The following is a 21,187-nucleotide window of genomic DNA, read 5'->3' as shown; positions in this document are numbered from 1 at the left end:
CATCAAGTGGCTGCCGGAAAACGGCTTGGAGGCCTTGATGTGCAGTAAATGCTCATCATTCCGGTTTTCGGCCGTTACAATACGTAAGAGTATCAGACCGTTGGAGTCTTGCTCGGATCGTATATGTTCGACACCTTCTGATGCTCGAGCTCGATGCTCGGCCCAGAACAGGAGCCCCCCAAGTTGTTATGCTCGTAGACGAGAATAATAACTTTGAAGTTCTTTCGATTTATTTCGATTTGTCGAACATAACTGCTTCGAGTTGGATGGACGAATTTTCGCGGTTTCCCTTGGTCAAAGTCAGGCTTTGGAAAAAAGGAATAGCGTTTTTTCCAAGTAGTCAATCCTAGGTTTCTGCAGCCGCCTCTCGCATTTATGGGATGTCAGGTGTGGCGACTGGTCCTTTGGGTGGCAAGTTTTGCTATAAATACTTGCTTATCCTTTGGCTTCCCATATCCTGAGTTTGAAGGCTAGCGATGGATAATAGGGATTCCAAGAAGGTTGTTGCTGATGGCTCTGAGTCTCGAAGAGGAAAAAAGAGAGAGGAAGTTCCTAAGCCTACGCCGGCTCGTTCTCAAAAGGGGAAAGAAGCTAAGGTGATGTTCCCTTCCTCGGATACTTCTGATACCTCAAGTTCCGACGAATCGGCGGATTTTATTGGGGCAATCGAGGAGTTCCTGAGGGCTCGTCAATCTCCCCACCTCTATCCTCCTGGCCCTGCCTCTGGTGAAGGAGGGTCCCAGGTCGGTAAGGAGGCTAAGATATGGCCGGAGGAGGTGCTGTGGACTGATTCGGATTCCGCAATTAGTTCAGGTTCCGAGCACGAGGATTAGGTGCTCGATTGCCCTTGTAATCCTCTTCCCTTTGTAATGGATTATCATTAATAAAATAATTCTCCTTTAAATTCCGAGCATAATTTATTTGCACTCATGCTTCATGTATGCCTTTGATTTAATAATGTCGAGGATTTTCCGAACGATTCCGAGCGGACTTTTCGATCGAAAAATTATACTCCTTGTTCGAGCATGTTTTCGACTTTACGAATTTGTCGAGGAGCGCGGTGTTCTTATTCGGTTGCTGCGGCCTTCCCCGTATTTTTAGCAAAGAAATAAGGGGAAGGATTCCGAGGATCTTGCGTTTCCTTATTTGGTCGCAATTTTCTCGGGATGTGGTGTCTTGGATTTCGCGAGATTTGCGCGAGCAGACGGATGTGACTTGAAAGGACGAGTCGCTTCGTTTCCTCTCGCCACGTGTAAAGACTATTTACATAGCACTTGAGTGGCTATTAACTGAGATTGGAATCTCGAGGTCGTCTTGAACCGTTGGATTTTCGCGCCTTTTCGTTTACCCTGAGATTAAATCTGAGCCACTTGATCGTGATTGATCCGGACCGTTGGATCGATCCTGTGGTTCAGATGGAAGCGGCGCGGGTTTCCCTGTACGGTCGCGTTGGCCTATATATAGGAGGGAGGTTCTTTCGTTTGAAACTTTACAGTTTCTTACTCGCTTTCTCCATCATTTGGCTCTCCCGTTTCAAGCTTCCATTGGTGGTTTTGCTCCTCTTCCGCTCTTCTACTACAAACTCCTTACTCCTATCAACAACAAGTAAGTGTTTTATCCCTTTTGATCTTTAAAGATTTTGTTTGGATTTTACTTGGACTGTGTAGTTAGTTACGCGGTGTAGGGTTGTAGCGTGTTTTTTCATGTAGCTTGGGTAGTCCTTTTGAAGGTTGTAGGTGGTGATTAGCACCCTTTTCCCCCCAAACTAAGGGTTTTTCGCGGTTTTTAGGCGAGAAATCGCTGTTTTTACCAACTGACGGTTGGGTTTTTGGCTTAGAACAGTGTCGAGCACCACATGCGTTTCGTGCTCGGTTGTTTGATGAACTTAGCGCTCGGAGAAATTGTTTTGTCACCTTTAGTTTCCGTGTAGTGTTTTGTTTGAGATCCTCGCCCTTTCACTTGATTTGGCGGTGGAAGGGTGGATTTGAATGTCGAATTCATTTTTCCTTCCTCTGCTTTTTCAGGTTTTTTAGATGGCTGAAGGATCTCAAAGTCAATTCACGTTCATAGATCAACAGCCTTCCTCATCAATTCGTATCCGAGCCGACGTTTCGTGGGTGGCGGATGAACCTCGAGAGACGGCGTCAGTTTATCAGGACTGCGAGAGTGACATCCCAGAGACGATGTGCACGGATATACAAACTCCTCCCACCGAAGATTTCGAGGTGCGGATTCCCACTGCTCGCCACAGGATCTGCGACAATTGGGCTTGGGGGACGATTCCCATGTACGAGATTGCTTTTAAGCATCTGGGAATTCGGCTGCCCTTCACCGATCTGGAAGTGTCCATCTTTCGGCATCTTCGGTTAGCCCCTTCTCAACTGCACCCGAACTCGTTGGCCTTTATCAAGGCTTTCGAAAAGACTGCTGAGTATTTAGGCCTGGGCCCCACCTTGCCTTTATTTTTCTATCATTTTGGCCTTCAACGGAGCTGTCCTCGGGGGGAACAGGCGAAAGGGAAGCTCGCGAAGGGAGCCCCAGTACCGGGTACCAAGCATGGATGAGTTTCTTTGAGGCAACGGAAACGCCTCTTTGATATGTTCGACGAGTCGGTACGAGGGTTCAAGTCCGTGTTTTATGGAGTTAGGCCAATAACGACGAAAGGTTGGAACAATTTCGTTCGTAGGGGGCATCGAATTGATGAGCTTGGACAGGAAGTGTTTGATGAGCAAGGTCTCCCTATAGAGGAGGATTTTGCTAGATTCCCGTTCTATTGGCGCAGGGATCATTATTCCATGTCGACCAAAGAATTTGTGTTTACGCTGGGAGCGTTATCAGCTGAGGAGAGAGCTGACTATAAAAAATTATTAGAGTTTGTGCAGGGCTTGCCTCCTTTCCTTCTGAGTGACTCGAGTGGCGAGCCTTTGCTTGGGGAAGATGGTCGAAGGTTGACCTGCCCGAAGGTGATCGCTACGAAAGAGTTGCTCGCCTGTGATACCTCGGAAGAATTGACTGCTTTTTGGAGTACGCTCGTAGCTTTCTTTTATTTACTTTTTACCAACTGTTTTCGCTTCTTTTATTTGCTCGCCTTCTGTTTTGCTAACTGTTGCTCTGGTTTGTGTAGGTACAATGACCAGTGGATCTGCTGCTCTCCGCAAAGCTCGTGCTGCTAAGAACAAGAGGGAGGCGAGCAGTGCTGCTACAACTTCTTCTGCCCCTCAGTCTCCCACAGCCTCAAACCTGGATCGCTCGAAGAGGATACGACTGGAGGAGGAGACCTCTTCTCGTCAGGAGCACGAGGTAGTGGATCTTTCTGGTCAGGATGATCCTCCTCGCCCCGGTCCTCATAGGTTGTCTGCTGGTGTTCCTACCGATGATTTCGTCCTTCCTCCACTCTATGCTCATGAGAAACTGCTGACCGGAGAGACCAAAGTGAAGATTGATCCGGCAGATGAGGCCATCCTCTCGGATATGGGTCCTGAGGGTCTCCGGACTGAAATAGCCGCCCAGTCCATGGCTCTGCTCAAATTAGTCGAGGTGGCGACTTTTTTGAATGGCCGGGAATGCAAGTATCTGGAGGAAAGGGATGAAGCTCGCAAGGAGTTGCCTTTGTTGCAGCGGAGGTTGGCAGAATCCGAGGCCTCCTGCGAGGTGTTCAGGGAGGAGCGCAAGACCCTCTCGGCCAATCTCAAGGAAGCGGAGGATAGGCTCAAGACGGTGTCCGAGGAGAGGGATAGTGCTGTGCAGAAGGCTGATGAGCAGAAGGTTTTGATTGGCGGCGTGTTGAGCGGATTTTGCGACAAAACGAGATAAGGCTGTGAGCATCCCATTTAATGATTGTATTGATTTCTTTGAGTCCGGCGTGGGAAATTCAAAGAATGCTCTGCATTTATCGGGGTTAGCTTCGATTCCTCTTTCGGTTAAGTAAAACCCGAGGAATTTCCCAGCTTTTACGCCGAACGTGCATTTTTCAGGATTGAATCTCATGTTATACTTTCTCGCTTGGTCGAATACTCTTTTTAGATGGGCTGTATGATCGACTTCTTCTTCGGATTTGACGATCATATCATCCATGTAGACTTCGAGCATGTCACCGATTTCATTATTGAAGACTTTGTTCATCATCCTTTGGTATGTGGCGCCTGCGTTTTTAAGCCCGAAAGGCATTACGTTGTAATAATAATTACCGGATTCGGTCATAAACGCTGTTTTCTTTTTATCGATTTCAGCCATTTTTATTTGATTATAACCCGAGTACGCGTCCATAAACGATAGTAATTTAAATCCTGATGAATTATCTACTAGTTTGTCTATGTTAGGTAAAGGGTAAGCATCTTTAGGGCAAGCCCTATTAAGATCGGTATAATCAACACACATGCGCCATTTTCCATTCGATTTCTTAACAAGTACAACATTGGATAGCCAGGTGGTATACCTAGCTTCCGAAATGAAATTTGCCTCGAGGAGGTCTTTTACAGCTTTTTCAGCAGCCTCCGCTTTTTCGGGAGACTGCTTCCTACGCCGCTGAACAACGGCACTAGCCCTAGGATCTAAAGTCAACTGGTGACAAGCGACCTCAGGGTCGATACCAGGCATCTCTGCAGCGCTCCAGGCGAACAGTTCAGCATTGTCCTTAAGGCAGGCGATCAATTGCTTTTTGACCAAGTCGGGGAGCCCAGTTCCAATCTTGATCCCTTTGAGGGGGTCTTCGCCCAAGGGCACCAGCTCGAAATCTCCGTCCGGAATGGGGCGGTAGATTTTCTTTTCAGCATCGGTGAGGTCCTTCTGTTTCTCTTCTTGATGCTCCTTTTTTGTGAGTCGAGCATCGATGTCGACGGATCCTCCAATAGTGTTTACCCCCGGATTTTTCTTTTCAGTTTTCTTGGGGGTTGCCACGGTACTCAGATTTTTTGCCGCGGCCTCGAAACATCTCCTCGCAGCAGCTATGTCGCCGTTGATGGTGGCGACCTGGCCGTCCGGTGTGTAGTATTTCAGCTTCAAGTGAACGGTGGACGACACAGCAAACAGCTCTGCTAAAGTAGTTCTGCCGATGATGCAGTTGTACAGCGAGGGACAGTCGACGACCATGAATTGCGTCCTTACGGATTTCATAGCTTTTTCCTCGCCGAAGGTGACGATGAGGTCCACGTATCCCCAAGGCTTGGTAGTCGACCCGTTGAACCCCTGAAGGTCGGGTCCTACATATGGAACCAAGTTCTTCTCCGACAGCTGTAGAGTTTTGAATAGCCCCGAGTACATTACGTCGCACGAGCTCCCCTGATCTACGAGGATGCGGTGGACGTCGAAGTTTGCCATACGAGCCCTTACCAACATTGGTATCTGATAGTTTGGCGAGCCCCCCGGAACTTCTGATTTGTAGAAGGCCAGCGGGTCGGAGTCTTCCTCAGGTTTGGAGACGGTGATGGGAGTCACTGAGCAAACGTTTTCCAGCTCCTCGAACTTTCTCTTTACCGATCCGAGGGTGATTTTGTTTAGGCCTCCCCCTGTTATCACCAGTGCTTTTGGGAAGTTTTCCCATGAGCCATTCAGGTGGGCGTTGAAATGCCTCATGAGTGCTCCCTCGTCTGACCCCGGGGATGGGAGTGGAATTTCAGGTGCCGAGATGGCCAGTGCCTGAGGGACGATGCCTCTGTTTTCCTGCTCGGGAACATCAATGGCCATTGCGACCTCTTGAGGTTCTCGTTGTTGTTGTTGTTGTTGTCCTTGTTCGTCATTCTGAATATATTTTCGGGCATAGCCCTTTTGTATCAGAATCTCGATGGCGTCTTTTAGGTGGACACAGTCCTCAGTAACGTGTCCATGGCTTTTATGATAGCGACAAAATTTCGTCCTATCAGTATTTGCCTTCATGGGCTGCTGTCTTGGGAAGTGGATCCCAGCCTTTTTGAAGTCCGCAGCGGAGACTTCGGCGAAAATGCGATCTCTTGACGCATTTAGCGGAGTGTATGTTGTGAATTTTCCCCGAGGAGGTTTGGAATCTTTAATCCTTTCTTCCTTTTGCTTTTCGTTACCTCTTCGCGAGGTTCCAGCTTCATCCTTTTCATGGTTTCTGGTTTTTTCTTGACTTTTAGGCCTTCTTAGATCTTTGGCCCTCTGTTTCTCCTCGTAGGCAATGTACTTCTTCGCCTTTTCGAAGAATGCATCCAGCGTCTTCGGCTCTTCAATACCGACAGCTTTAGCAAAGTCGCTGTCCGGATGTAATCCCCTGTCGAGGAGATACAGCTTCATGCTCTCCTCGACCTTCACTTCTACGGCTGCTTTGTTGAACCGTTCGAGGTAGGCCCTTAGAGGCTCGTTCTCGCCTTGGATAATGGCTTCGAGGGTTGCTTCCGTTTTTGGATGACGCCTCGAGGAAGTGAAGTGAGCCCGGAAACGGGCGCACAGGTCCGACCAAGAGTCTATGGATCCTGGCGCCAAGCTCTTGTACCAAGCCATAGCGCCTTTCCTCAGAGTTGTGGGAAAGAGCTTACACTTGATAGAGCCTCGTACATTTCTGTACTCGAGGAGAGCTTCAAGATTTTCGATGTGCTCGTCCGGGTCTGTCGAGCCATCGTAGGTATCCATTGCCGGTGGTTTCTCGAGTCCGACCGGCAGGGGGAGTTCTCGGATCCTTCGGGAGAGGGGGCCTTGGTGACTGTCCCTTTCTTCCGGGGATCGGTTCCTTTGGCGGCGAGGAGGGTTGTCCCTTCTAGGGGAATGCCTCCTCGGTGGGGTGGAGTTTCGAGATATTGCCTCGTTTCTCCTTGGGCTCGACCTCCTTTCGCCTCTGTGGCGAGGTGGTGAGCGCGACCTGGAGTAGGTTCTGCTCCTCACAGGTGTGGGTGAGCGGCGAGCTGGGCGAGCTTGCGCCGTAACCCTCGATTCAGCAATTGCGTCGATGCGACGGCTTTGCTGCTCGAGCCTTTGATTCTGCTGCTCGTATCGCTGGTTCTGCTGCAATAACAAGTCCGACTGGCGGTTGATTGCATTGACCAACGCAGCCATCATTTCCTGCATGGGAACGCCCGGAGGTATAGCCACTGCCGGAGTCGCCTGTGGCGGGGTAGCCACAGGGATCTGCGGTTCTTCTGGGTTGTAGGGCTCGTAATGTGCGTCTTGCCCCTCTTGGCCATCTTCCGTTACGGAGGCGAACTGGCCGTCCAGCGGGTGGTACGGTGCGTAGTCCATTGGTTGAACGTTGTTCTCCGCCACGAGCTCCGGGATTTGATGGTTGTTAACGCCAGCCATTGGTCGTGAAGAAGGTGTTTTGAGGGAAGTTTTTTAGTTTTTGGTTTGGTTAAACAGGGAAACTAGATCCCCACAGACGGCGCCACTGATCGTGTTGACCAGAATGATGCGACTTCGCCGGCGTTTGGTGGTGGTTGAGAGCGTTGAGACCCCTGTTGAAGCGGAGGGGGGTTGTGTACCTGCAGGCACTCCGACGCTCAAGTCAGTTTGTGTTTATAGAGGTTTTCTTAGCTATATAATGCGTACCTTGCAAATGAAGTGGAGATGCATATATATAGCCCCCAGCGCTGGGCTAAGGCCCTTGATGGCATTAATGGCCATTAAGTGGCTGCCGGAAAACGGCTTGGAGGCCTTGATGTGCAGTAAATGCTCATCATTCCGGTTTTCGGCCGTTACAATACGTAAGAGTATCAGACCGTTGGAGTCTTGCTCGGATCGTATATGTTCGACACCTTCTGATGCTCGAGCTCGATGCTCGGCCCAGAACAGTTTGTTTGTCCAAGAGTTTCCCTTTCGGATAAGGAACGCATTTCGGATTTGGATTATCTCCAATTTTCTCTCATGTTTTTTTTTTTTTTTCTTAATCTAAAAGTTGATAAATTATAAAGAATAAAAAGGAGAAAAAATCAACCCTTAAATTAAAAAAAAATAAAAAATAAAAAAATTGAAGAGATCGAAATATACACATTTCTTTGATCCTATTGTGCACGCAAGTTATAGTACTCTACTAGCCAATCCCACTAATGCAATGCATTTGTTAATTAGAAGAAAAAACCTGAAGTATAAGTCAATTTAAGTTGGTTAAGTGAGTGAAAGAATTATACGAATTGGATTGGATACTTTAAGTGATGTGAAACGTATCTCACCCCCTGTTTACTGTGTTTCTCTTGTGTAAATTATATGTTGATTTTTTTTTTAATGATAAATTGTTAGTATATTATAATGTTATGTTAGTTTTTCTTTTTATTTGGACTTGAACCTGGATCTCAAACTCTTTAACTCAACTAACTTAATCAATTAAATTATTCGTCCCACCCGTAGATTATATGCAGACTATCCTCAGGATGAGACTGAGGAGTAGTGTCGGAAGTATTGTTCATGTGAATAAAGTAGAAAATATTGTCTTACATATGTTTGAGCGAATTTTGGTTTTCGTACCTGTAATTTGGTTGAATGTTGGTTTTCATCCTTGTAATTTTCCATATCAGCGTCCTCTAAACACGTGCTAGTGGGTCCAGTCAGCAAATTCTGACCATGTCATCATTTTTGTGCGACATGGCCACATTATGGACTAAAACCAAAAGAATTTGAAATTACAGAGGCAAAATGGGAGTTTTATTTTATTTTTCGGGGAGTAAAACCCAAATTCACCAACTTTTCACCACTAGACCAATTCTTTGTGTTTTTTTATATAGGGACTAATTCTTTGATGGTACATATTTTGGTCAAATAGTCTGGTGGCTAATATTCCACCTTTAAAGTGAATAAGTAGACCTTTATTATTATTATTATTAGGCTTAACTATACATTTGGTCCCTTACGTTTATTTTAGGTTTCAATTTGGTCCCTTACGTTTAAAAAGTATCAATTTGGTCCCTTACGTTTATTTTAGGTTTCAAGTTGGTCCTTTCCGTCAATTTTGTCACATGTGGCAGTCAATTTGCATACGTGGACTGACACGTGGCACTTGGACACGTTGACACGTGTACTATTCAAACGGTGTTAGTGACAAAACTAACGGAAAGGACTAACTTGAAACTTAAAATAAACGTAAGGGACCAAATTGATACTTTTTAAACGTATGAGACCAAATTGAAACCTAAAATAAATGTAAGGGACCAAATGTCTAGTTAAACCTTAAAATTATTATTATTATTATTATTATTATTATTATTATTATTATTATTATTATTATTATTATTATTATTATTATTATTATTATTATTACTCCCTCCAGTCCTGTTTATAAGGAACACTTTGAAAAAATTACACAGACCTAGAAAGCATATTAAACATAGTTATTTTCATTTAATACTCTTGCAAATTTAAATTTATTCCATCTTTACCCTTATTTAATTACTCTTCATTCAACTAATTTACTTATTTTTAATATTCTCTCTCATAATAAATAAGGGTAAAAGTGAAATTAAACATTTAACACATTTGAAAATTGGTCAAAGTTTCTTATAAAAATGACCAATTTTTTTCCAAAGTGTTCCTTATAAAAAGGACCGAGCGGAGTATTATTCATGTATCTAGCTTAAATATAGGTCAACTACATTGATTTTTCAATGAATCTAAAGGTAACTTTTGCTTATAAATGAGTCCGGAGGGAGTATGTATTTTTCACTTCTATTCTGATAATTATAAATAGATATGGAACATCTTCCACTCATCATATCACTAAATGATATCGCTAAATGATGCTTATTATTATTTATCCTAAAAACATAATTTTATCCTTAAAAATGTTGACGCTCGTTTACTACAAGTATATTCACTACACTTCAAAACATATTTTTATCCTAAAAACATATTTTTATCCATAAAAACTGTATGACATTATGTAACATTTGAAAAATAGAATGTTACTATTTCAACATAAAATCTATGTTACTAGTAACACTTCAAAGTCCTATTATAATATTCGATAAATATTACCGATTTATATTTTTGTAACACTAGAGTGTACGATTTGTAACATTAAAATACTAGACACTTACCCGTGCGATGCACGGATCTTATGCGCTATTAATGTAAAATTGAAATAATAGGAGCAAATATATTAATTTAAAACTTATTGGAGTCTCCATTATCCCTTACCAAAAAATTACTGCATTATCGAATTTGACATTTATATTAATTTGAAACTTATTGGAGCAAAGATAAACCAACTTAACTCATACTCAAATATCGAATATGATAAAAATCATACATGGCATAACAATCATTAGTAAATTTTATTTTATCTAATTTTTTTTAAAGTAGTCCTGACAATCGACCAACTCCTTATATTTACAAAGATTGGACAAAAGATTATTAACAAAGACATTAACTATTTTGAAAAAAAAAATACACAAAATAATAACATGAACACAAAAAATTAAAATGAATAATAACCAAAAACAACAACAATAATAATAATAATAATAATAATAATAATAATAATAATAATTACAATTAGTACCCCACATTAAATGGATGTATGTGAATGATGTGGCTAAATGAAAGGTTTTCATTGGTTTGTGGATTAGGGTTTAGATAGACAATTCCATAACTATCTAGGATTTATATATATAGATTGTTGCCAATTGTAAAAATGTTAATAATTTGTATTCATAGTTTTAAGTTTTCACTATAATCTTGAGATACTAGTAATCTCAAATTACAACCCTCTTGATCTTAAACTAAGATCAAATAACCTTAGAGATAGAGTTAGAATCAATGTTACCGAGATGCACACTATTAGCTCGGTTGAGCCTATTGCGTGTGTGGAGTGTTCTTTCTATCTCAGGATCAGGAAGAACTAATTGGAACTATCCAGCAGACCTGGTCATGCAATAAGTGACAAACAACAATTACGGTAATTTCAACTATGTCCCTACAGCGAAAATAGGTGAGGAAAATAGAAAACAGGTCAAACTGAATGTAATAAAATCTAAAAATACCACGAAAATTCTAATTAACTAAAATTGAGATGACACAAATTTTTTTGGATTTTTTTGAAAATATGAAAACAGTAAAAAATTAAAATAAAATAGAAAAACAAGGAATTTGGGGCTGAGAGGGTCCTGTCTCGTTATTTTGTCCGAAAATACGGGACTTTGAACCCTGATTTTTTTCTGATGGAATGGAATGGAGTGGTCAGAAAGCAAAACAGACGCAATTTACGCCCTAAATCGTTTCTTCTTTTTCTTCTACGACAGGTACGCAATAACAAAAGTAATTAGCAATTCTAATACTGATTAACACAATTATGAGTCCCCGGCAACGGCGCCAATTCGATCATTGTCGTTATGTGATCAAAATAATAGTAGTACAAGGTGGTAACCTTGGTCGTCTCTCAAGGACTAACAATCAGTTTAACAATATTAGAATCAAATTAAAAACTGTAAAATATGGGGGGGTTTTGCTTCGATAACAGAAAGTAATAAGCGCGAAATTCAATTGATATAAAACGATCAATTCATTGGCTTCGGATAACTCGACCTTAATTTTATCATAGGTAACACAGAATCATTCGTACAACTGTTTATGCTTTGGTTGATTTATAAAACTAATTATACAAGTGACAGCCAGTTTTACAAGCGAATTCATTTGATTAAGCATCTAATGCGTTCGACCGACCATGAAAAGTGAACAAGCATCTCATATCACGGCCAATATCATAACATATTCGATCAACCTATTGCTAAGCGCAATTCTATATCAATTTCTGTTCGGTTTAATCTATAACAAGCGATGAATTAAAAAGAATAAAACTATTGTATAAATTCGAATATAATAATTAAGCAATCATCTAACACGAATTCATACAATGAAAAAGGGGACGAAATTGATGATGAAAAGCATAAACAGAAACGAAATTTGCCATTAAAAACAGACCTCAAGAATCATAAATCGAGTTACTTACACCAACGAATTGAATGAAAGTTTAGTTCTCCATAGCAAGTGACGGCTGCTAGGGTTCTTTTATTTTTGTGAAAGATGAATAATGCCTGACCTAAGTCAGAATTTCGTTTTTATACATCGAGAAAAATGGGCCACAAAACAAAACAATTGGGCCAAAAAATAAAAGTTATGCTGAAAATAATTAAATTTTGGTAAGTCTGAAACATTGACGAGTAAATATGACTCATTTGTGCTCTGAATTGGCTTTGGACTTCAACACGAAAGTTGTAGCTCTTTGTCTTATCTTTTCGATGCAACTGACCGCGCCTTAATCCTATATTCCTAGCTCAAGTTATAGTCTGCGCAATGAGAAAGTGTTAAATTACTGTTTATTACGAAAATAAATAGCAAATCTTAAATAATAGCAAAACTATACTCTAAACACAAAACATGATAAAATCACTAAAATAGCGGGAGAAGTCGTAAAATTGCCATAGCACAGAGTGATTAAAAAGTGCACTAAAATGCACTGATCAGCTATTTATAGATGTTGTTTGTCCTTTGTTTCGTGGTCTCCAAGTAAATTTGAGTGGAGCCAAAGACTAGCCGTTAGTCCTTTAAAAATAGGGTAAATGATCATTTACCCCCCTGCAAAATAAGTAAATTTTTGTTTACCCCCCTATGAAGATTTTTTTTCTGTTTACCCCCCTGCAAAATTTAGATTCCCTCATTTTGCCCCCTGGATGTACAGCAGGACATGTGACTGTGCAAATCTGCTGACGTGGCTTGTACACGTGGAAAAAATCATTTATATTTATTTTTTAAATTTCACGTCAGATATTTTTTTTAAAATAAAAAATAATTTTTTTCCTTCAAAATAAAAAAACGAATGTTCTTATTTTTTTCCCCAAAATTTTTTTCCTAAATTTTTTTTTAAAAAATTCCTAAGCGAATTTGAAAATTTTCCAAATTTTTTTTTTCTTATTTTGCTCCCAAAATAAAAATTTGAAAGATTTATTTTCAAATTTTTTTGAATTAAAAAAAACATAATCTTTATTATTTAAAAACAAAACTTTATTTTTTTTGTTAATCTCTTTGAATTAAAAAAAAAAATAGAAAAATAAGTTTGATTCATGTTTTTCTCTTCTACCAAAACCATTTGCCCTAGAACTAGAAAAATAGAAAGAATCACAAGACAACAACGAAGTAGAAGACGACGACGAATACAATCACGACGGTGTAAGCAAACGATTCCGGCGAAGATTCTATTTTCTTTTTTTAATTCAAAAAGATTTGAAAATAAATCTTTAAAAGCTTTATTTGGGAGCAAAATAAGAAAATTTGTTTTTTAATTTTAGGAAAAAAATAATAATTTTGTACGGAAAAAATTTATTTGTAGGAAATTTTTAAAAAAATTTGATTTGTAGGATTTTTTTATTTTTGAAAAAAAATAAATAAGAAAATTCATTTTTTTTTTATTTTGTAGGAAAAAAAAATTTAATTTCTTTTGTAGGATTTTTTTATTTTGGAAAAAAAAATCGTTTTTTTAATTTTGTAGGAAAAAAAATTAAATTTTTTTTTGAAAAAAATATTATCTGACGTGGAATTAAAAAAATAAATATAAATAATTTTTTCCACGTATACAAGCCACATCAGCAAATTTGCATAGTCACTTGTCCTGCTATACACCAGGGGGCAAAATGAGGGAATCTAAATTTTACAGGGGGTAAACAGAAAAAAAATCTGCATAGAGGGGTAAACGAAAATTTGTTTATTTTGCAGGGGGTAAATGATCATTTACCCTTAAAAATATGATCAAAATATTATTCAAATAATATTTGATGAGTGAGAATATGCTTCATAAGAATGTTCTTAGAATGATGATGTCATGAGTTCTAAGAATGTTGAGCATCTTTGAGCTGTATAAACTTGTTCTCCAAGATCAAGCACTGTTGAAGCCTTGGAAGATCAATTATAACAACTGGATACAACTGGAGAGAATCTTTCAAACATGAGTAGGAAATTTGCTTGATTCTGGAACGTTCTTAGATCGTTCTTCCAGAGTATTTCCTGATTCTTGGCCTAGATCAAATAGAGAGGTATGCTTTGTTGGTTTTGTTGGTTTTGTTTTCATAGGCCTCAAGATATTCATGAAGATCATAAGATGATAGCTGGTCTTCTTATCCTTTTACTATTCATGTGTACTTGCAAAAGTACAAGTAGCTTTCCATTGTAGATCAATGACATAGTAGAATATATTTTATGAAGTCCTTTGAGAAGTATCATTTCAAACTTTTTGTCTCCTTTTCATTGGTCCATAAATGTCTTCAAATAATCTCTGAATAGAGCATGTGAGTTTGAGAAATAAATTGTCAAAGACTGTTGGTCAAACAATGTATTTTATAATATCAACAATTTTTATTAATTACTTTATATTTAACCATGACAATTGCCTAGGGGGAAGTTTCGCTTCTATGAAGTGACCTCTCTAGTTAAATCATGTTCATTCACTTTCTTTGATTACATATAATTTAATAAATAAAATAATTATGAATGGTGAGGATTAAAATTAGATTCCCTCCGGTTATAATCCCACCGGAGAGAGAAGTCGGTCCCAAATTACCTTATTTAAATTCTTACCTTTTTTTTTCACATAAAAATAAAACTATTTACTACCGTCTAAGTATTTTTTTTTTCTGGATCCATAATCCATACCCCACAATCGTGGCATATTTTAGGGGTTACAACTTACAATGATGCGATCGTATTCGGAAAAGAAGGGAATTAAATTAAATAATTTAAATTACAGTTAAGACTTAAGAGAGAGATTGGGGTTTTTTCCCACTGAAAGCTGAGAATGATTCTGCAGATATTCTTGTCTTGTACCTTCACACACTCATTAATCATCACAAAACCTTTGCAAATTGCTATTTATAATTAATTAAGCTTTTCTTTCACTTTTCCACCGATCCAGCAGTCACAATCACAACAACACTTGCACGTACCCTTCTTCTCCAAATCTCACTCAACTCACTTCTGCTTTTCATTCCAGGTTCAGTCGGATACTGTGCCATACTTTTCTTCATTATCATTGCTGTTTTTGGATGCATTTCATTTCACAGGTGGTGGGTGATGATATGAACAAGTTAAGAATGATATTTTTTACTTTGCTTATTCTTTCAATCTTTCACCAAGTAGTGTCAGATGTTCATCAACCACTTTCAAAAGTAGCAATTCATAACACAGTATTTGCTCTTAATCAAGGTTCTTCTATCAAAGCCACTCCTAATCTACTTGGCTTAAAGGTAATCAATCACCTTTCATTTTTTCACTTTCTTGATGAATGAGATATATGACGATGACCCGGAAATTGTGTTTTAAGTACTGAATCTGACACCATAACACTGACACGTCAAACTGATTGAATATTTGAATGTAATCGCATGTGTCTGTGTGTCTGTGCTACATAGCTTGCATGCTAGTTTTGTAGGGTTAAATTTGACCTAACTCATATAAAAACACTTCAAGTACCGCCTTTTTAAATTGATATTTCCATGTGTTTGTTTAAGCTTTAGGTTAACGCTTCAAGTATTTGGTTTGTAAATTTTTGACTAACAAGATGAAAGCAAACGACGCCCTATGCAGTTACTTTTATATCAATCTCTGTTCGTCTTGCGTAGAGATCTGGCTAATAATATATTTGTCGTTCAAACAAAAAAACAAGATGAAAGCAAGTTTTGGTAGAAGAAATTGATGAGTTCCACCTTTGAATGTTTTAGGGACAAACTACAGAATGGGTCACACTGAGATATAGTAATCCAAACCCAAAAATAGATGACTGGATTGGAGTCTTCTCTCCTGCAAACTTCAGGTAGCCTTCACATCATCTACGTGTCTGGTTTTGCAATGACAAAAATTGATTTTGCACGAATTGATTCTATAAAATTGATTTTAGTTAAAAGTGAATTGAATGTATATTGATTTCTGTATGAATACATTCACGTAAAAGTAGGTTGAAGTTGAATAATAAATTGTAAATTCTAGCTTCAAGTTAGAGGCAAAATCAATTCAACTCAGAACATTCAAACATACACAGTGCATGTTTTAAATTCGGTGAGTTTGACGGAATCTCATTATGCCATCATGATTTTTGCAAATCATATACTTTAAAGCTTCAACAAAATCAGGTTACCAACGTGATTTCGCCAAACTCACTGCCAATCCAAACGTACACTTATTCATATTATATTGTCATAAATTTAATATCATGAGTCTATTTGAATTGATTGGGAGTTGAATGTTCCAAAAATTTCCAGTGCTTCTACTTGCCCTGCTGAAAACAGACTTGTCAATCCTCCATTCTTGTGCTCTGCACCTATCAAGGTTCGTGTGACACAATATCCTCAGATAAACAAGACTTGAAAAGGTCCCTTGAAGCTTTGGTTGAGTATTAATTTGTCCCTTTTTTGTTTCTTATTTCAGTTTCAGTATGCCAATTTCTCGAGTCACAATTACAAGAACACGGGGAAAGGTTCCTTGAAGCTTCAGTTGATTAATCAGCGATCTGACTTCTCGTTTGCTCTCTTCACCGGTGGATTAGCAAATGTATTTCCATATAAACTCTACCCTGCAATTTCATTCTTTATTAAATTAATCATACACTGTTATTATAAACATTTCCAGTTCACGGAAATGGTGGTTACTATTTTACTTTTTTAGTTTTCTAACTCCACATTATTGACCAATATCTTTGTGGGAACTTCATTTTTCTAAAATTATTTTTGACAGCCAAAGCTCGTTGCAGTGTCAAATAAAGTATCATTCCTCAATCCAAACGCTCCAGTATATCCTAGACTAGCACAAGGGAAAACATGGGATGAAGTAAGTTTAAGATACCTTTAAATTCTATTATCAAATCTGTATTTTCTTTTTCCAGCTTTAGATATTATTCTCATGGCATATCAGTGCAGCAAATGTCTCTCATCCCAGCTTGAAATCTTTCTTTTGAATGATATCTGTCAGTAAATGCACATAGAATATGTGTCTATAATTGTGAATAAACAGAATATATGGATTATCAAAAGTTTGTTTATTTCAATTTTTAACAGATTACTGTAACATGGACAAGTGGATATGGGATCAGTGACGCCGAGCCTTTTGTTGAATGGGGCCGAAAAGAAGGGAAACTTGTGCAATCTCCTGCTGGGACACTGACTTTTGATCGCAACACCATGTGTGGTATGCAACTCTTTTTTTGTTGTGGCGATTTTTTACATGTATTCGAGACACCGAAAAATTTACATTTTGGATGGCAAACCGTATTTATCTCGAGTCTTGACAATATTGACATTTGTGAATATGTGTTTGGTAATTGCAAATTTCATTCACAAAGAGGTAAGAGTGAAATTGAAAATATAATGAATCTTATTCATATATTTATCTATACATATATATAGGCGCACCAGCAAGGACTGTTGGGTGGCGTGACCCTGGATACATACACACTAGTTTTCTGAAGGAGTTGTGGCCGAATAAAGAGTATGTTGTATTTTATATGATTACCATGATATTACTTGCAGCATTGAAACTATAACTGATTTGTAAAATTCCCTTTTATTAAATCAAACCCAAGTTAATTAAATATTTCTTTTTACAACATAAATTTAAACTACCATAAACAGATATTGGAATAATTCATAGACTGACTAATGCATATAAACTCTATTAATTTCTATCCTAAAATCAAGGAAAGGGAAACTATTTTCAATCCATGTATTTGTGGTTTCATATCTAGGAAGGAATTAAGATGGCGATTTATTTCTTTATGCAACATGCATGTTAGTTCACGAATCATATGATAAACTTGCTATGTTTCGAATCATATGATAAACTTGCCCAAACAAATGGAATTCTTCAACTTTATCTTTCATAAGACATGAGAAGCAACTAGGTGAAACAAGTACAATCATCAATAAAGGAGACAAACCATGTTGTGGTAGATATATGGATTTAGTTGCATTGCATGTCTCCACACATCATAATGAATACAATTAAAATGGTAGTCAGTAGTCACCAACCGGCCTTTAGCAAACTCAAATTTCACAACTATATGTACCGATAGACATTCTTTAAACAAAGATGAAAATAGTGTGACCTAACCTAAGAAGATTAAATGAAGGATGCCCAAGTATGTTTTCCTCTATTGCACAGAAAATGGTCTTTGCAAACTCCTACTAGTGCTCGATCTGTCTCACTTTCATCTGTTACCGGCCATTTGTCCATCTGATTCTTCTTCTGCCTCATTCAATCATGAAGATTTTACTTGTATTAAGTATGTATTTTTTATTGAATGTAGAGCAATAATGTGCAGAAGATTTTACTTGTATTAAGTATGTACCTTTTCTGCTACATGCCTGGTTTATAAGAAACCATTACTTTGTACTTGTGTTTCATATATTGACTGGTGACAGGTGGTATGAAGGAATACATTGAGATTTAATTAGCAGCAGTTCCTTGTTGTACATGATCCCTCAGCTTGCATATTTGTTTTTGGTACTTGCAGGTACACATACAAGCTGGGGCATAGGTTAGTTAATGGTACAACAGTTTGGAGTCAAGAATATCAGTTTAAATCATCTCCTTATCCTGGTCAAAATTCCGTACAACGTGTGGTCATATTTGGTGATATGGGAAAGGTAATATTCTTCTTTCTCATGGACGATCTGATTCTAACCAAATCCATAACTCTAAAGATACAATTTATATAAATAAATGTACTCCCTCCGGTTCTAAATATAAACAAAAAGTCATTTTTCAGATTCATTGAATAATGGATGAATCTGGTCTATATTATAGGCCAGATTCATTTATTATTCAATTAATCTGAAAAGTGACTTTTTGCTTATATTTAGAACCGGAGGGAGTATATACATATATGCATAAGCTTGTTTGTGACAGAGAAGATTTACAAAGTAACTTTCACCATTATAAACAAACACAAATCAACTTCTGTTTCATATAAAAATCTCAAAGTAATGTCTTTTATTATAATTATAATCTTAAACAAACGAGCCCTTAAATTATTGGCATCTCAAATTTTCATTTTATTTTCGGATGTGCAGGCAGAAGCGGATGGCTCCAATGAGTATAACAATTTCCAGCCTGGCTCACTCAATACTACGAATCAAATTATTCAAGATTTGAATGACATAGATGTGGTCTTTCACATTGGTGATTTATGCTATGCTAATGGATACCTTTCACAGTGGGACCAGTTCACTGCACAGATTGAGCCAATTGCCTCAAAAGTTCCTTATATGACAGCAAGGTTTGTCATGTTACACATTCACTGATTTTTGTATGTTTACAGTTTCTCCTTGTTCTCTGATTTTATTTTATTTTTTGGCATTATATTATGTGCTTTTAGTGGCAATCATGAACGTGACTGGCCAGGAAGTGGATCATTTTATGGAACCTTGGATTCAGGTGGTGAATGTGGTGTACTGGCTCAAACTATGTTTTATGTTCCTGCTGAGAACCGGGAAAAATTCTGGTACAAAAAGTCTATAATTTTAACCTTCTTGGTCATTTTTGTGTGTATCAACTTTAGCATTTGTTCAAAAGATCAAATTTACTTCACCATGCATACATGTTCAGTTACATCTGATGAAACTTTATTACCATTTTCTTAAACTTTTTAAAGATTCTTCATGAACATCCAAAACATAAAGAAACTAAGACACATTTTTATTGAAAATGGACTATCATTTTACTAGCATCTTGAGCATACGAAACATAAATGATTATGTTTCCGGTAAAATAACTTGGGAAGTAACATTACTTTCCTAGGTACTCCATTGACTACGGCATGTTCAGATTTTGCATAGCTCACACAGAACTTGATTGGAGAAAAGGAACAGAGCAGTATGAGTTCATTGAAAAGTGCCTAGCATCCGTTGACAGACAAAAACAGCCATGGCTAATATTCCTTGCACATAGGGTACTTGGTTATTCTTCTGCAGATTTCTATGTTGCAGAAGGTTCGTTTGAAGAACCAATGGGAAGGGAGGACCTTCAAAGTCTCTGGCAAAAGTATAAGGTCGACATAGCCATGTATGGACATGTTCATAACTATGAAAGAACATGCCCAATCTATCAGGTATTTCTCAAATTTCAAAGATGCGCAGATTTTACTTTGTTCCTTTACTTTTTTGCAGTTGGCTCTAGCTGACTACATGCTATGCACGACCTTTCCCTATTTGGATGCGTAAAATTCTTCTAGTCCTTCCCTTGTTGATTGCTTTTTTGACAATTAACTTGCTCATCAAAGATATATTCTGGATTTTAAGTAGTTAAATTAGAGTGAATCATCAATTTCAAAATGACCCCTGAAATTGAAAATTCTCGACCGCATTAGCTCTTTTGGGTTAGTCAATTCAGTCCATGGAATCGTTCCAGAAGGGCTGATGTGGTTGAGGATTTCTACTTTTTGAAATTCTGTTCATTTCAGGGACCAAATTGTCCGACTCATACAATTTCAGAGACTAAATGATTCACTCGTCGTCTTCACTTTATTATTTGTTGTTCTCGTATGACATATAAGTTAACCATTAATATTTCTTCGTCCTTCAGAATATATGCACCGATAAAGAGAAGCACAATTTCAAGGGTTCCTTGAATGGGACAATACATGTAGTGGTTGGGGGAGGAGGAGCAGCCCTAGCCGACTTTGCACCCGTAAACACCACATGGAGTATCTTTAAAGACCACGACTTTGGATTTGTGAAACTCACAGCATTTGACCATTCAAATTTGTTGCTTGAGTACAAGAAGAGTAGTGATGGACAAGTTTATGACTCTTTTAAGATATCAAGGGATTATAGGGACATCTTGGCATGCACTGTTGATAGTTGCCAAAGTACAACATTAGCAATATGATCTTAAAGCAAAAAAAAAAAAACAATAATGTTGATTTGGTTTACTTTGGTTGAATAAAATGCTTCCTGTGATCACACTATCACATGAAACGTAAACATTATAGCTAATTTGAATAAGACTCCTTACATATTAAAGTCTTACAATCATTTAAGGATGCCACATCATAGGAAAATACAAAATATACTCCGAGTCATGTCTAATATTTCTGTCTCTTTATATGTCTCTAATGAGTCAACTTGTTATTAAAATAGTCAAACTTTTATTAGAGGGAAAAGATCTAAAGCAAACAAACATTTTTCTTTGCATCACCATTATTGAGTGTATACTCCTAATTCAACTGCTATTGATATTGTTGATACAAGGATGAGTATCATCACCTTAGTCTATAATG

General features: G+C 38.2%; 1 protein-coding gene across 1 annotated transcript; it reads left to right on the top strand.

Annotated features, from left to right (window-relative positions):
* The first annotated feature begins 14,639 nt into the window (after window positions 1–14,639).
* LOC123897409 (probable inactive purple acid phosphatase 1) lies at window positions 14,640–20,925 on the top strand. Its single transcript, XM_045948015.1, has 13 exons — window positions 14,640–14,911; window positions 14,982–15,164; window positions 15,639–15,730; window positions 16,176–16,242; window positions 16,342–16,464; window positions 16,648–16,740; window positions 16,968–17,097; window positions 17,316–17,397; window positions 18,422–18,554; window positions 18,981–19,186; window positions 19,286–19,411; window positions 19,708–20,017; window positions 20,491–20,925. Exons 2-13 carry the CDS (start codon window positions 14,997–14,999, stop codon window positions 20,794–20,796), a joined length of 1,836 nt encoding a protein of 611 aa, XP_045803971.1. The 5' UTR covers window positions 14,640–14,911; window positions 14,982–14,996; the 3' UTR covers window positions 20,797–20,925.
* Window positions 20,926–21,187: the final 262 nt, after the last annotated feature.

This window comes from Trifolium pratense, linkage group LG7 (assembly GCF_020283565.1).
Source record: "Trifolium pratense cultivar HEN17-A07 linkage group LG7, ARS_RC_1.1, whole genome shotgun sequence".
Classification (NCBI taxonomy): domain Eukaryota; kingdom Viridiplantae; phylum Streptophyta; class Magnoliopsida; order Fabales; family Fabaceae; genus Trifolium; species Trifolium pratense.
The sequence above is the reverse complement of the archived record's forward strand: the minus strand, read 5'-3'. Positions and strand labels throughout refer to the sequence as shown.

Excerpts from the sequence above, each read along its gene's own strand:
- LOC123897409 (XM_045948015.1), top strand. The coding sequence starts at position 14,997 with ATGAACAAGTTAAGAATGATATTTTTTACTTTGCTTATTCTTTCAATC. Across the intron at positions 16,465-16,647 it reads TCACCGGTGGATTAGCAAAT|CCAAAGCTCGTTGCAGTGTC; the intron begins GTATTTCCATAT and ends TATTTTTGACAG. Across the intron at positions 16,741-16,967 it reads AAGGGAAAACATGGGATGAA|ATTACTGTAACATGGACAAG; the intron begins GTAAGTTTAAGA and ends AATTTTTAACAG.